Below are 17434 nucleotides of genomic sequence, written 5' to 3'. Positions count from 1 at the left end.
GTTGTGGTCACAGATGCAATAAAATATGGATAAAGGTCTCACGAAAATAAGCATATGATGCTATCCTATCTTTAACCTTAGAGTTGAAAAACTATTTCTCAACGGACAGATCGAACGCATTTTAAACTCAATTCGTAATGCTAAATGGATATGTCTTGAAATCGCCTAAAATGCTATATTTCCGACCATAAAGTACAGAGATACAGCCGCTTAACATTAAAAAAACGCGAACGTTAAGTTTAGCGTGAATGTAATAATGATTACAGTTGTAGTCTTTTTAAACTTCTGATTTGTATAATGAGGTGATATCCATATATCAAAGCAAGGTGTATATTTGAAATGATAAATTTTATATTTACAATAACTAATACATGTTTTTGTTGTCTTCTCTATACCTAAAAAATAAAATAAACAATAAACTTGAAGATCTCTTTGCAACCATGGAGCGTCTTACCTTGAGGGAAGAGATTTTCGCGTATTTTGCCATAATTCGCGAAAATAAATTCCACGAAATTTACCAATAGTTTCCGATTTGCGAAAATTTCTTTAGTGCAATAAATTAAAAATGCGAATTCGCAAAAATTAATTTACATTTTACCAAAGAGATTTTGGAAACCTTTTGAAAACGAAAAGGCCTGAATAAAAATAAAAAAGTCCATATTTGCAGTTTGGAAAATGTTCTGATAGCGATACTTTCTTCCGCGAAAGTCGCAAAGATTTCTTCTCTTACTGTGAGAGAGATATAAAAGTTATCGAGGACAAATTTAAAAAGTAGCAACATTAAGTCCTTCGAAATTGTACCATTGATACATTAAGCAAACAAATTTGTCCGATAACATATGCATACAAACATCGCTATTGAGAAACGAGAGGGGGGAGAAGAAAACAAAAACAAAATATCAATGAGACAAAAAGGTAAAAGCTTAAATCGTAATTAATTCTTTCACTCAGCTCTTAATTTTCAACCATCTGGGCGTGTAGCAAGGCTACCTAGCGTCACTGATGTTGTGGTGAAATAAACTAATTCTTTGCCAGATGCCTAAGATTTTTCTTTCATATCTGTCCTGTATTTCCTACTTTGTGACATTGTACTCGTGTTAGTAGTTGGAAATTAAAATGAATTTTAACAGGTTGACTAGAATAACGCTATTTAAATATCTCTGCGAGTATTAAAACGAGAATGGCTACACTTTTATTCTTCTAACAAATTTCATATCATCTTACCGTTTTAAAATGTGTTGCTTAACAGGCTCCACAACTTTCACTGCATAAAGCTTGAGCGTTGGGTTCTCCACAAGCCTTGCTTTCGACTAAACTTTTGCAAAGAGTTTTTGATAAACTGTCCTGACACCCTAAAATGATCATACAACATCTCAAATCTCATGTGAAGATATTCTATGAAACCATATCTGGTTAAAATATTCTGAAGCCTACTTTTCCCTAAGGCTTTCATTCGATTCTTAGATCTATTATCGTACCACTTACTACCTGTAAGAAGGCGGCGAATTGGAATGATGATTTTAGATTTTGTGGCAGCCACGATAACAGAGTTAATGCTTGCGATCAAAAAATAGTTGAGTTATTGTCAACGTATATTGTAGACACTATTGATAAAAATAATTGTTTGTGTAATAAGCCTTTTTTTAGCCATTCGTGTACACTGACTAATAGCGCGTCTTAAAAAAAAACATGAGAGCGCGGGTGATGATAACGTTGTGAGTATTGGCAAAATAATGATCACCATATTGTATTGTGAATTGAGACACATTCCAAAATTGCAATAAGAAAAGAGGCTTACCGAAATTTACAGAAGCACCTAAAAGTACAAATGAAGTGTAAGTTAACATAATCCATATGAGCTGTATACAATAAGTGATAATTCAGGTGGATTAAAGTAATAAATGAAATGTAATGTGTAAGTGAGCAATTGGGATTTCTTCGTCCTTGGGGACTCTGTCTTAACGTCTGGCTCTTCCTGCTCGTCGTCTAACTATGATACATTACGTCCAGAGAGAAGTAAAGCATTGTTACAACTTGCTTGTCTGCCATACAAACCGGGCAGGGGTCAATGGCTGGCACCAAATCTGCTGACAACACTATATTCAGAGTGTGCAAAGTGTGAGACTCAAATCTGAAGCCTTATGGTTACAAGTCATATGCGTTTCCTCCAACCTCGTTTCCAGGGCATTTGGCCTTGTTGATAAAGTTGACTCCGTAATAACGGCTTAGGAGCCACAAGACACTGGGGACGAGGTTGCGTTTCCTGTTCACCATCAGTGCAGATAGCAAAAGTACAGTTCCGGAACTGCAGGTATATTTTTTAAATTGTTTGTTAAATGTATGTAGTTATATAAAATAAACAAAATACATGTTAAAAATTCTGATTGTCCAAGTTTTGGCCAAACTTTAATGAACGGAGCACGGAAATTTCGTCGTATAATCTGATAAATAAACTTTGATGTATGCATTACCTTGACAATCTCCGCATGTCTTTGAACATAACTCTCTGGCTGTACCACAGATACTCGGATAAAGTGATTTGCAATCAGGATGAATATCTGCACACCCTGTCACAAAACAAATTTCATTAACAGGGCTGGATATAACAAAGTATAAACATTACGCCTTTATCTACTGCTATTTTTGTCCGTCTGACAAAGCAGCTGCAGAAATCCTGGTGTAAAAAAATGCACAAAATAGATAATAGATATTTGTGTACAATTCTATTTCCGTCATTTTAATTTCAAGGCCAATCAAGAAACAACAAAAAAACATTTTTTTTAAAGTTTGTCTCAATTGCCTGTTTCTTCCTTCACATTTTACCAATAATTGTGGAATAATTTACTTAATTGTTCTTACCCTGAACTACGGCTAAGGCCACACATACAACAGCTAATGTGATAATTGTATTCATTGTGTTATGGAAATGAGTGAGTAAAATCTAAAAATAAACGTGCTAAATATAGAACATAAAAACAAAATGAAGAAAGGGAAGAAAAAGAAGATGAAGAAGAAGAAGAAGAAAAAAGAGAAAAAGAAGAAAAGGAAAAGAAAAAGAGGAAAAAGAAAAAGGGTCTTACTTTCAGACGTACCGTGCAGTCAGGAATATTCTTATTACTTACCGTGCGTGCATCGTCTTCCGCAATTTTTATACTGACAAACAACACAATAGTAAGAATTAAATAAAAAGAAATATAAAAATTACACACAAAAAATGAAACTAATAAACAGATTAAATAAAATTATATCATAAAAATACTCGTTTTCATTCCCCGTCTTTGAAATTATTTTAGGTCAAATAAATAGAGCGGCAAATTTTATAGATATGTATTTAAAAAAAATGAAATGATAAAAATAAAAAACACTAAAACATTTGCATAGTAAGATAATTCGCTTGAGCTCCGCTTTCTATAAAGAAACTAACTCAATTTAATCCCAAAAAAGCTGAATGATCTTATCCTAATACGAAAACGAATTTAAGAATGATAAACATGTTGTTGTTTTTGTGTGATAATTGATTACGTCATTGGTTTTTCTTTCTGCCTGAAGAACCCGGTTATGTTTGGGAGGATTCTTTGTTTTATTAAATTAGCAACCGGCGCCAAAAAGACTTTAAGGAACAAAGCATACAGTCCAGGGCGCCCGAAATTTGCTTCCATCATAGATTTTTGCCATTTTTTTCCGAACACGGTTCAGATAGTAAATAAAATGACCTCGGTGATTCGGTTGAATAATTGCCTCGACTGTTGAGTCGGGACGTTGACCTAATAATAGTTGATAGTAAGTTAGTAATTTAGAGCCAACTAAAACAGTAGTATTCCTACTTATGACGAAATGTCGTCCGCTGGATAATAACCTACGCTGTGTCTTAAAAGCCAGCAAAACACTCTTTTTTTTCGAAATTTTTAACATTATATCAATCGAAAAAGCATTAAGATTTTACGATTCGTTTCTACTTCTTCATTCTGTTCTTTTTGTTTGTGTTCGTGTGTTTGTTTGTTTTTATGAAGCGAAGTTCCATGATCTTAGTAACAAAAAGTTTCGTTATTTAATAAAAATGTAGTTTATCTAAAGATACAAGTAATTAACTATTCTTCAAAAAAATGTAGAAAAGTGGCATATATTAAATGTTTCGCAACTTCTTTTGGGGTAAATACGCTGCACTAAGAAAATTATGAGGCCCTGATAACTTTATTTTTCCAAACCTGTATAAAGGGACAAAAAAAGTTATATAAACTAAATCGAAACACAAATAAAAGAAAATATAAAATTGTAGCACATGAAATAAGAATAAAAACAGCGAATATTTATTACATTAAACAGTGTATTATAAAATTTGTGTTTCTGTGATTTTGTTTGATCAGAACAAATCCAAACTTTCCGGATGTATTGCAGAGGTCGCTTCGACAATGTTGAGTCTATAGAAGGTCACAGTGATAAGAATAGTTCGCTATTGATTCTTCTCTAACGGATAAAAAAGTTTTTGGAATACAGGTTTTTTTATAAGCATAACTTTTTTATGCATATTCAGGTTTAGATATGAAAATTCATATCTAAACCTGATGTGTATGCTAGCAATATTGTCTAGTCTTGGTGAATCCGTCTTATGTTTTTCTCTTGTGTCATGGATATTTTTATTAGACACAGACCTTTCTAATTTCTTAAACACGTTAAGACCCACTTAACACCATTATACTCTCTGCACTTTTCTTGTGTGATTATACAGTTAGTTTTAATGCCGTTCTTTTAAAGGTAAAAATACAGCATAATGTAACTATACTCTAAACCTAATTATTTTTTTTGCAAAAGTATATGCGAGCCTGATTTCACTTGCTTATAAACAATATGTAATCTTTATATTAAAGTGCTCGTCGTCTCTCTGTGAGTAAAAGATGGTAGCAACGATAACTAGTCTTGACTATTTCAATAACTTAGCCGCAATTCCATTTGATTACAACAAAGCGTTCTTCTAACATTTCAGTCTCTTCTTTTACCACAAAAACATTCAAAATGTGCTGCTATGCTTCATTTTTGTCTGTTTTCTGTGTTTGTTTGTTTCTTAGAAGATTTTTAAGTTAACAATATTCATGAAGTACCACGGAATCCATAATAAAATAAATGTAACAACATTTCGTGTTTTATTGAAAGTCAATTATTAAAGCCATGAAACAGGCAAAAATCAGCATTTAAAATGCTCAACAAGGGATAATTTTAGACCAAAATAAGGGACTAAAAGAAAAATTTGTAAATCCATAGTATATGTAAGAATTAGAGAGGTTTTGGGAAGCAAGATATGAAGGGTGTATATTCAAATTGCAGCAGCTGTTACATCTTGAGTCAAAGAAAGAAAAAAGAAATTGGAAAATTTCTTCTCTTCTGCTTTCTCACGACTTGTAGAAAAATCTTCCTCTTTGTCCTTCTTCTCTTCGGTTTCAACTTCGTAAGAACCGAGTAATCAAATGACCACAAAGCGACCAATAAAAACCTTTTATTGCTTCCTTTATAAATTGATTAATATCTAGCCTTCAAGCTAATACTTATCAATTCAAGCTATGCTAAGCAATATAGTTTCCTTTCCATAATAACCTTCCGACCCTACAAACCTTTATCACAGAACTAACTTCTTAATTTTTTTTACTCAAACGACCCGGTCAGCCTTTGGCAAGTTGTAAAATCCATTACCCGTCGATGACAGCTGTAGCTGTCGAAATGTAGCATAGAATAAACTTGCTCATTCATGACATAATAATATTTATATTATTCATTGTAAAATTCAGTTTTGAAAGAACGATATTTTTTGTTCTTAGTCGGTTTTGCATGCTAAGTTATGATTACTTGCAGTTACGTAAAAAGTCGTGTTACGGAAACACGAAATGCGATACATAAAGGATGGATAGATTTATCCACGGGCCACCGACTAGTCTCTATAATTATAGCCGTCGTCTGTCTGTTTGTCTATCTGTTATGGAAACACGTAATGCGATATAAAAAAGATGGGCGACCCCGCGGATTTTTCCACCTGTTGACGACCTAGTCTTTATAATAGTAGCTGTCGTTTGGCCTTTTGTCTGACTGTTACGGTTCTATATTTTCTAGTCCTGACAGGAGAGTGGAAAGGAAGTTAAAATTTTTTTAAAAAAATCTATGTTTTGTTGTTCAAAAGATGTTGTTGAAGAAGGTATGGTATGTGAAGAGCGAAAATACACCACAGCGCAATAATACATTGATCACTCTTTAAAGGCACCAATGATCGTTTTTTATTGGTCGCTTTGTGGTCATTTGTTAACTTACTCAGAAGTAATGAAATAAAAGCGGAAGAAACGAAAGAGAAAGAGGAAGATTTTTACAGCCTATAAAAAAGCGGGAAAGATGATATTTTTTAAATATCTTTCAAAAGTTATTCAAAGAAATAAGATTGTTATTGGGCAGTCATGGACATAAGATTTCACCTGTTATTTGTTTGCTTGCTTTTTGTAAACACAGGTAAAATATGCTTTTGATAACAGACAACATAATTTGTTATAGAAACAGGAAAGGAAATCAACTTTCCAAAAACTGGACAATTTTTGGTTATCTATTATAGGATATTGTTTGAGATGCTACGCAGGTGCTATCACATCAAGAACTTACCATGTTCGTCGATTGGAATGTGGATACGGTAAAACTGTCTGTTTAGCAAGTACGGTGACAACGTCAACATTGTTCGGAACGATCACTACAAAAGCATACGGTTGTGAGAAAGACATGCAAAGTTGTCACCAAACGTGTAATCGGATTCGAGCAAAAAGTAGACGACTGTTTATCAGTTCCTGCAATGTGAGTAGACACTCGTTATCTGTATTTTATACAAGTTTTTTTAAGATTCAAGTTTTTTATGTAATCCAAAAAAGTCAAGGTAAAAATATTTTCATATGCTATTTTTTTTGTAAAAACGAAACAACTTAAAAAAGCAATGCTTCCAAAACCCCTTTGTTTTAAGTATGCTATAGATACTATACTTACAAAAACAAAAAGCTGACCATATAATCAGATTCTTGTATTCAAGTGTTTTTTAAGAGATTATAGAATTTTGCTTTAGACTTTATATTTTCTATTCCATATTAAAAAATTATTATTACTAAAATAAGCATTATTACCTTACTCGTACGTCAAATAACAAGAAAAATACTAAAATTTGGGATTTTCATAGGTTATAGATGGATTCGCGCGTAACTGTTGTACTAAATGTCGCGTAATAACGAAGTTTTTTACGCGAAAGCGCAAAAGTTTATACATGGGGAAATTAAGTTATTATCTTAAATAGTTTTACTTATTTTTTTTTTAACGCGTTCAGGAAAAATACAAACATATCGTTAATCTTTCATTTTTTTAGACTCAATGTTGTGGGAGCGACCTCTGCAATACATCCGGAATGTTTGGATAATCTATCGCTGCGATCAAACGAAAACAGAACAACACAAATTTTGTATTTTGTTTTAATGTTTTTACTTCATCTTTTTTAATCCTATTTGTGTTTCTTAGTGTTTTGATACAGATTAGCAGAACTCTCTTTTTATCTTTTTATACGTGTTTTTTTAAGGAATCTGCTCATATAGAACCGAGTTCTTATGCCTATGACTTTCTTACTCATGCAGTTTATAAACTTTCAAGAAGCTTGCGACTGTGAAATATCTTAACATTGCGCACAATATATTACTTTTATGTTACAAACCTTCACAAATTTTAAATTGAAAAGATACCGCTACGCAACATTTTGTGTGCACGTATAAAACACTTTACAGTGGAGCTATGTGCGATGTTTTAACAATGTAGACTGAAGATGCCAATCTTGCGCCCAGGCTCTTCTAGTCCCTGAGCCGTAATTACGGGCACAACGCAAAATGCCCTGGGAACGAGGTTGTGATAATGCTTATATCTTCAAAGAAGGTTAGAAAACATTACGTCAGAGAAGAGTCCCAAAAATCATAAAATGAATGGATAGTGAATATTAAGTTTTACTGGTACAGATTTCCCGGCATTACTAACACACTGCGGAAGCCAAAAACTTTTTCGACCAAATTTTCTTACATTGTAACGTACAATTTACGCTAAATTTATGTGGTTTAAAACATGTCAAACCAGCATTGTTATCCACTATCCTCAGTTTTGACTTATTTTGCGCATAAATCCGCCATTTTTAAAAAAGTACATTTTTTCTAAAAAACCGACTTCGTTACATTCGAGGGTCTATTGTTTTCTATCTTTGTGCAACGAATCAGGAAAAATCCAATGAGCTAATTCCGACAAAAATCTGGTAACGGACAAACAGTTTATTTTTTAGGAAAAGCGAGTAGGAACGAAAAAAATCCAAACGGTTACGAAAAACACCGAGTAGTTACGAAAAAGAATGGATGCAAATTTTTCACAGTTTGACAATGACGAAAAATCATGATTAGCAGAGTCCCATTTTTTAGAGCGCGACATCTTTATAGATTCGAGCAAGTGAAATCCTACACGAACAATTTTCTGATTTGCTCGGCATTAGTCACGTGTTCAGTAAAGTTGGATTAACAAAACAACTGAACTTATATAAAAATAATAAATTTATATGTAATTACAAAAGAAGAACAAAAATAACTACAAAAGGTAAAAATATAACATGTAAATAATTTTGAAGTTTCTTTTAGGCTTTCGAACAAATATCGAGACGATGTCAAGAGGTTAGTTTAAAAATTTTAGCTATTTACATGTGTTGTTGACATTAATAAAAAAATTAAATAAATTTCTCTCCATAAAAATATCTTATAAATAAATTTTTTTTGAAACATGAGACAGCGTTTAAGCTGTTTTTTTACTTCCATTCTCTTTCTCCTATGTTCGTTCTTTAATCTTATTAACTTGGACTAACAAAACGCCAGACGGGAAAAGCGAGTCAACTAATCGAGACAAACCGGGGGATTAAATTCTCCAATGATGTCGTATTCCAATAAAACAACAATCGTTGTAAAGCAACAGTATAAAAATAAATACACAACAGCCAGAATCTTGTTTAAACGCCATCTAGTGAACTGCAACAACAACGGCGTGAGAACGATAATCAGCTGACATAAATTTACAAAAATAATCGACCCGTTATTCAACTCGTACGGATTGTGAATGGCGCTCTTGATTAACCAAACTAACCCCAAGTTAATCGTGATGTTGAAAACGTTGCTACCGTATATGCTATATACCGCTTTGTATCCGTGTCCGGCCTGCGTTTGCAAGTACGTTGCCACAATCTCGGAAAACGACAACCCGGTGGCAAGAAAAGCAAATCCCATCACGGAGTCTGGTACCTTCCACACATACCCAATCTCTACTGCTATCCAAACCAAGGCATAAGACAGTAAAGCCACCCATACGGTGCACGATAAAATAGTCAACGGATAGTACGCCCGCCATGTTGGTTTTCGACAATCCGGTATAGTGATATGAAAAACACATATAGCCGGTATACTAAACGCCCATAGGATTTTCATGTACCATCTTTCGGGGACAATGAACGGAGACAAGGGTCCGTCAATGTAATGATCCATGTTGAGCGTCATGAAGAACGATCCTTGAACTAATCTTCTCTTCATGCGTGTCGTCACACGCTGCGCATGACGTGCAAACCTGGTCACGTGATAATCATGACTTCTTGGAGAGGTGGAGAACAGGTAGTCTCCCTCTGAAGCGTAACCCTCCTTTGCATCGAAATTATAATTAATGCTACCGTATCCTTTTTCAGAATGATAGCCCCTTTCCGATAAGTAGCCTCGTTCTGACAAATAACCTCCGTCGGAATGGTAACCATAGCCACCGCCCGATGTATAACCATCTTCGGTACAAAGAGATATTCGATCTTCACGACTGTTGTAATGATCGGGAACACCTGGAAAAATCGTGTTAACTCAAGTTTTCGTTTCAATTCTAGCAAATACTTTCAGAAGTAATTTTTAACTTCTTTCCAGAAAAAGGTAAGTTGGACAAAACTAAAAAATTGATACTAAATTTTTTTTAGCTTCAGCTGATGAATACATTCTGTATTTACTAATATGTACTTACTAAGTTCAGATCAAATATTTCATCATGGGACTGGCTATTAGGAAAATAATTAAAGACTTCGTAGAACAAGATTAAAGTTACATGACTTTTGAGGGCAGTTGGCTGCACGCGTGAGCAAAGCCTGTTCAATGTCAAAACATTTTATCAACGATGACTAATTATACAATTGAAAGTTAAGTTTGAAATTCTCAGATTATTGTAATTAGTAAGATTCACGAACGAGAAAACGCTGATTTTAAGGAAGTCGGCATTACATTGCACATGGCATTAATTTTTCCATGCTTTAGTTTTCTATGTCTCCTTTTTATCGAGATGTACACTAGCTACAAGAGTGGGAGGATTTGCACTTTACATGGGGACTCGTTTCCACTCTTTTTACAGAGACAAATGTGAGGAGATGTAAGGAATTTTGATTTGAATTTTTAACCTTTTATAAGATGATGATGCTTTTATAAAAAAAATTGAGAAGCGTTGAAAAGACTTTAAATGTGATTGGATTATTGCTGTACGAATGTAACATATCTATATATTTAAAAAAATAAAAACGTGCAACATGTTGTAAAATTAAAACCGAGGAGATTTAAGAACAGAAATTTAAAAAACCTGATTTTAGAGGTTTAAGAAGCTTTGGAAAGACGTTTCAAATTGTAGAGTTAAAGCTGGCTAATGGCGATATGTTAACAAACTGGGCAGGCAAAAATGTTTTTAAAGATTTTTTCTCTTACCTTCAGTTTGCAGACTGATTGTATCAGGATCATGTGGTATGTCCAATGGATCGTCAAGATGCTCACCGTTGATGTCGTCTGAATTCTCTTCCGGTATAGTCTCTTCAACAAAAGTAGTTGGTTTTGATGATCTTCGCTCAAAAAGTTTCCGCCGCTCTAAATAACATAACATGACACTTTAAACAATGTTTCATCTTATAGAATAAAATTTCCAAGAATGTTTGAAAATACTGTAGCTGCCGCTTGAGCAGAACCTCAAGTAGGATTTAAAAAAGTTCGAGAAAATTTTAAGTTAGGCAATGGAAGTATTTATCAATGGAGTCTCATTCTTATTAAATTCACGTTTTGTCCACCAAACATAAAACACTATAAGCTTTTAATTTCAAAACAATAAAGCACTGATTACTGTAAATGTATCAAGGACTCCAAAAATTGGATGTTGAATGGCAGACTGAGGCTGGGGATTTTCTTAAAGTTTTTGAAGCTGATTTTCTTCTTATAAAATCCTAGTTTAAAGGAAAAGACCTATTAAATGCTGACTGTCCCTAATTGCAAGAAGACATAATCTTGTATAGCTCTAATCTATGATTTCTTTTTAAGACGTGTTTCATTTGCTATTCTTAGACAAAGGTGACAAAGGTCTCCATCTTAACACACCAACAACAACAGTAATATTTGTTGATTATGTTGAATAAATCAAAAGAAAAAAAAAAGAAAAAAAAATTATGCGAGGTATGTAAGAGACTTGCATCTGAACAAAACTATATATATATGTAACATATGAACAAATCCTCACGTTAGGAAAGTTTTTTTTACGTAATTTTGTTGGAAGACCTTCATAAAAATTTACATTATTCATGTGAATGAGGTTTTGGTGTGATTTTGGGTTTTCATGAAATAGTACTTAAACAGAGCGAATAATCCAATTTATGCTTTTGTTATTTGCCTATATTAAAAACTTTCACTGGAATTGCCATTCTTGGACTGTTTGAACAGAAAGCCCAATCTTTACCCGAATTAGCACTTACTAAATTTGTGAACTCTTTTTTACACACTTACTCTTGCATTTAAAAGAAACCCAATGTATAAAATGATGTTGGACTTATATTATAGAGCTTAAAAGTTGGTTAACATGATTTTTTAAACCTTTTAGAAAAGCTCTTTTCGTTCTCAAGATTTTACATTTAAAGAATTTCAGATCTCCTCCGGTTTCTTGTATACAACAGGGTTTGTCCATAATCAAAAATTTTAGGAATTAAAAGGCCAAATATTTTTTTTATCTCAGCAAAATTAAAAATCCCCAAATAAAGGCTACACTTCAAATGTAGTTTAGAAGTCAAGATCATCAGTCTTTAACAAGACATCATAGTTGCTGCTGCTGCATAACTCACTGACTTAAAATTTGTAATCTGTATTCACAAACACCATTGGTTATTTACAAAAAAACATTAGTGATAAGCATTTAGGTGATAAAAAATGGTAACCAACAAACATACCTATTCTAGGAGTTTTCTCTAACTCCTGGTCTGCCTCTTGCTCATCATCACCTGTTCTATAAATTAACACAATTCTTCGCACACCACGTTCCACTTTATGATTAAAATTTATAATCAGCAAATAAACTAAATAAACTGCAACAAGAAACAAACACTCTTGCCATCTCAACTCATGATCATATGATGTCCAAAGCAATATAGTCACAGTGACCATGTAAAATATATTGTCACGCCAGAGTGGGTACCAACTTAATTTGACGGGTTCACTGATAAGTAATCCTACAACACCAAGTGTTAGCAAACTGTTAGCTGCACATGAACCAATCACAGTAGCAGCTCCTATGTTTCCTTTTGATACAAAAATCCCAATCAATGAACAACAAAATTCTGGTAACAGGGAAGCAACAACAGTTATGGTATTTCGAGCAGAGTCTGATGCAATTCGGAAGTTATCTGCCATTGTTTTGATGGCACCCATCAGATACGCTTGTATTAGCATAGCTAAAATTGAAAACAAATAGATAGATATTGCAACATGCAATGCTATAACGCCATTCTTTCGATCTTTATCGGAAAATAAGTCCCTTGGGAAGTTTTCTAATGTTGGTTTGAAGCAGGTGGTATTTTGTTTGCTGATAGTACCAACTTGCTTGAATTTAAGATTATCAGCATTCTGAATTTTTTTGTCTCTCTTAAGGTTGTTGTTCTGTGGTAATGTAAGTGTTTTATGATTTATATCCTTGTCTCCATTTTGTCGACTGTCATGCTTTGTGTTGCTGTTAACATTACCAAAAAGATTGTCATTCTTGGTTTGTATTGAGCTTTTCCTTGTACTGTTGCTTGAAATAACAACGTTTGCAGACCATGCCAACAACAACAAACATGGCAAGACTGATGTCTTTAAAAAGCTTCTCATGACTTGTATATTGTAACCTAAATGAGAATTAAAAATTACAAAAAAAGTTTTTTCATAAAAATTACGGCACGTTTTATTTTTATTAACATGTTTCGACTTTACCAAAGTCATTTTATTGATTGATTGTATGTAACTAACTTCTGTATAATATTCTGAAGATGACTTTGGTAAAGTCGAAACATGTTAATAAAAATAAAATTTGTTGTAGTTTTTATGAAAATTCTTTGCAATCTTGTATTGCTACGAAGTTTTGGAAACAAAAAAGTTTGGAATTACCAACCATGATTATAATGTAACTTTCTATAAATATAGTGTACACATTAAATGCCGTGAAATTTATTTCTAAGCTTTGTAGTGTCTTCTTTCCATTCTTCTCTGTAAGTGGATTTTTATACTGGTTGATTGACTAATGATTTAATATTTTCGCTACTGATCTCACATAGTTTGCCTTTTAAATAGCTTTGTTGTGTCATTTTCCCATCATTTCAGAACAAATATAGCGATTTTTTACCTTTTGTGTGTAGCCTACATTCGGGCTCCAGCATTAAATCTTAGACCCTAAGCTTCACATTGTGGTATACTTCACAAATTTCCAAATTTGCATAAAAAAACCTGATGGATCTTGATGAACTAAACCCCTAATAGGCATGCGCCAGTTAGCCAATCAAAAGTCAATGTGTCACATATAAGTAGGAAGATGTCTGACTTGGTTTCTCAACTGTGGCTGCAATTGCTTGCTCAATGGGAGAGAATGTAGAAGAGTGAATTAATATAGGTACACGTACATGAGTATGAGACCGTATCTTCTCTCCAGCCTAGCATCCTCACCCAATACACTCAATCATAGTGCATGTTTTTCCTGCGTGCGCATCATTTAACATTACATAATGCTATCCCAAATAGATGCATGCCTAAGAATGGAGGTAACGAAAACCTTAGTGTTGCAAAAAATATGGCTAGCACAGCGAAGAAAAGAAAGAAATCAACTAACTGCTGTGTTACAGGATGCACGAACAGCCAATACTCCTTGGAATAATGAAAAGAGACTGAATGTTTGATTCACAAGGGTTTATGCAGTTAAAACATATTGTGAATAAATGTTGAAACCTAAATTGCTCCCACGTTTTTATTGTGGATTTTGTTTGTTTTGAAGGTTTTCCTCCATGTCCGCTTGGTTTGTTTTACCTTCAAATGTGTGCGCACATCAGGCATTACGTAATAACTTAGATGCGCATGCAAGTAAATATGGGGACTGATTCCATGTATTCTGCCAAATTATCCCCAGTTTATTCTGCTGCCATCAAAAATATGCTATGTTCGCGCCCTCTGATCGACTCACCTTTGGTAATAAAAACCCGAGTCAACAAGTCGGGAAAAACCCTGAAAAAATTTTTAGCAAGACATTTTTCCAAAAAAAAAAAAATTTAACAAGAGATAATTTTCGCAAAACTTACAAAAACTCATGAAAATTAATTCCCGTAAAATTTAATTCTTTTAGGGCACTCCTGTGGCTACTGACAGTTTACAGGGCGGTGGAAAAGGATCTGCAAAACGATGTCTGGTGGCTTTATACTGTTTTTTGGCCCTGGGAACGAATTTACTTCCTCTGATCTTAAAATCCTAGGAAAACATATGCCTGGCAAAGCGGCCAACTCATTTTGCAGGGTCTTCAGGACGCGAACATAACATATTTTTGATGGTGGCCTTAAAATCGAATTAATTTTTTTTACTTTTAACTTGTTTTTCGTTGGGAACGAGAGCAATTAACCACAAAACAATACTTAGACTTACAATTTATTACGCTACATAATAATAAGCAAAAACATCCTAGGTGAAGGTGTAGCTAAATCCCTTAAAAGTTTTGACATTTTTCGTAGGTTTCACAAAAATTAAAGCTTGGTTCTCACTATGGGCTCACAATGAGCTAACCATAGAGCGCATATGTTAGCCGATTTCAATTTTTGAGCGACGAGTACCTCATGTATTCGTTTCACGTTCACACTACAGTGCATCGTTAGGTCTTTTGTAGACAAATATAGATATGTTGTGAATGTTTACAAAGTTCCGTATATGTGTGCGCATCTTAACAGGCAATAAAAAAAGACCACACAAAGAAAACTGACTATATAGTTCTTTTAATTTATAAATTTAAAAAATAAACGATCAAAATAAAGCCGGAATTGGTTTTTCTTAACTGTCTTTCTGAAGATCAGGTTTTAATTAGTTCAAAATGTAAGTTGCTCTTTTAACTTGATTTATATATTCGATCGTTGCAGTTTGTTCTTAATATTTCTCGCCTGTATGCACACGCATGTCCATTGTTTAAGACGCAAAATCAAAACAACTACGTCACGCTGCAACTCATCTATAATGCAAGAAAGAATGAAAAAGATAGATAGAAAAAAAGTCTTATTACTATATACTTCGAAGAAGAAGACAGCGTAGCCCGGAAAGAAAGGAATTACCAAAATAACGATAAAGGAAACAACTTTTGGTCAGAAAGGCAGGGAAATATTTTCACATTGAACGCCAACTCTTCCTCTTCTCCAAAAGTCATTTTTTTAATATTGTCGGCCATTTTAGTTTTAAAATGACCTTTCACACAACAAAACATACAACTAATTTTAAAAACATAAATCGCTTTGAGCACAATTTATGTCCGCTTCCTTTGAAGATTGCTGAAAAAATGAGCTTATCTAACTGTTAGTTTTCCAGCTAGCTAGCTGGAAAAAATATATAGCTATATCAAAAATTTTGATTTAAAAAAAATCGGCTAACGATGAGCTAATGATGAGTTCAGCTGTGAGCTAAGCAGGTACTTTTACGTTCACACCATGGGCTAAGGTCCTAGCGCATCACGCGCACTATCAACTATGGTAAGCTCATCGTTAGCTCAGTGAGAACCAAGCTTAAGAAAACAAGGCGATAGCTACACTTTGACAAGAGGAAAAGCTTTTTTTAATTAACAAAGTAAGAATAACCAGTTTGCCCTCATTCTCTTGTCTCACCTTCCTCCCACAAAATCAAACCTCGCTCATCCGGACGAAAACATTTGCGCCATTGTTGCACTTGGCTTGACCATTTGACTGTGCAGTCCTCACCACATTGTCCAAAAGTGTAACGTTGTGTCACAATGCGCTCCGTCGCATGGATTATTTCCATTTCGTCCTAGGGTAGTAAAACGTTCAACCCCGCCGGAACGTCGGAATACGTGATCCGAAATTTTATTGACGTCAATTTAAGAAACAAAAGGCCCTGGGAACGAGCTTTTTATTCAATGACATTTCGTAAGTGTGATTAAAAAAATGTGTCGCAAGGAGGACATATATGTTTTGCCCTTGTGGCGATAGTCATCACCTTGTATACTGCGTGTTCCAAGCAGATAGCATCAGATTAATACAGCGCAGTCGATTGCCTAGACAGCAGGTAAGCTTTAAAAAAATTAGAGCTTCTTTCTAAGTACCAGCGCTATCGTGGTGAAAAATAATAATCCGCTGTTCATACGGGGTTTGAGACTTTGTGACATTACTCTAGACACTCCCCCCAGGGAGAATTCCATTCGAACGATTATTATTATTATTCCGAATATTTATACAGGATATAGCCACTTCTGTGTTGGAAACACTATTATCAATGTGGGTCCTGTGTTCGGAATGTATGCATTAAGTATTTACCGGCGATACCTACCCGATTTCCTCACATGGCATGGGTTGACCCGTAGCTGTGGTAAAGGCACTTGGTGAACATGCCCGCGCTGTAAGACCGAACCACGGACCTTGTGATTACGACGCGAATGCCATAACCACAAGGCCACGCGCCACAGATGATAATTCTCGGTAAGAACGCCGCACGTCGCGATTACGTACCCTTGATCTGATCACGTGGTTTAACTCGATTACATCGTTTTAACTTGAGTGCGTCGTTTCGAACTTGATCAGATCGTCTTGACTCGACCACGTCGTCTGGATTTAATTACGTCGTGTTGGCTCAACCACGTCGTTTCTTCGTGATATCGTGTCTCAAAACGTCGGCAAGCATGAATATAATGAAATGTAATGTTAAGTGGTGGAAATGATATTTTACAATCCTGAGTGTTAACTCCTGGATGACTAACAACAATATTTACCGGTCGACCCCGAAAAAATGTAAACACAAGTATAATTTCAACATGAATGAAACCATCTGTAGTCGCACTTAGCATGACGTGGATTTGATAGAAGAATGGTGTC

The 17434-nt window shown here is 34.4% G+C and overlaps 2 protein-coding genes across 3 annotated transcripts; one reads left to right on the top strand and one right to left on the bottom strand.

The window, feature by feature from the left end:
• Positions 1-5880: 5880 nt before the first annotated feature.
• Positions 5881-7502, top strand: LOC130648748 (uncharacterized). 2 transcript variants are annotated; one of them, XM_057454829.1, is made up of 3 exons: positions 5947-6483; positions 6584-6816; positions 7373-7502. In XM_057454829.1, exons 1-3 carry the CDS (start codon positions 6432-6434, stop codon positions 7421-7423), a joined length of 336 nt encoding a protein of 111 aa, XP_057310812.1. In that variant the 5' UTR covers positions 5947-6431; the 3' UTR covers positions 7424-7502. The 2 variants fall into 2 exon arrangements, with proteins under 2 accessions (XP_057310811.1, XP_057310812.1); XM_057454828.1 differs by lacking the exon at positions 7373-7502 and having other exon boundaries at positions 5881-6483; positions 6584-7300.
• A 1137-nt stretch (positions 7503-8639) lies between these two features.
• LOC130648745 (sodium/potassium/calcium exchanger 3-like) lies at positions 8640-16401 on the bottom strand. The gene is made up of 4 exons (XM_057454825.1): positions 16214-16401; positions 12290-13222; positions 10794-10949; positions 8640-9895 (listed from the first exon to the last, which is right to left on the bottom strand). The coding sequence occupies exons 1-4, from the start codon at positions 16365-16367 to the stop codon at positions 8916-8918; spliced, it is 2223 nt and encodes a 740-aa protein (XP_057310808.1). The 5' UTR covers positions 16368-16401; the 3' UTR covers positions 8640-8915.
• Positions 16402-17434: the final 1033 nt, after the last annotated feature.

The sequence above is a fragment of the Hydractinia symbiolongicarpus genome, chromosome 7 (genome assembly GCF_029227915.1).
Source record: "Hydractinia symbiolongicarpus strain clone_291-10 chromosome 7, HSymV2.1, whole genome shotgun sequence".
Classification (NCBI taxonomy): domain Eukaryota; kingdom Metazoa; phylum Cnidaria; class Hydrozoa; order Anthoathecata; family Hydractiniidae; genus Hydractinia; species Hydractinia symbiolongicarpus.
This window is presented reverse-complemented; position numbering and strand designations above follow the sequence as displayed.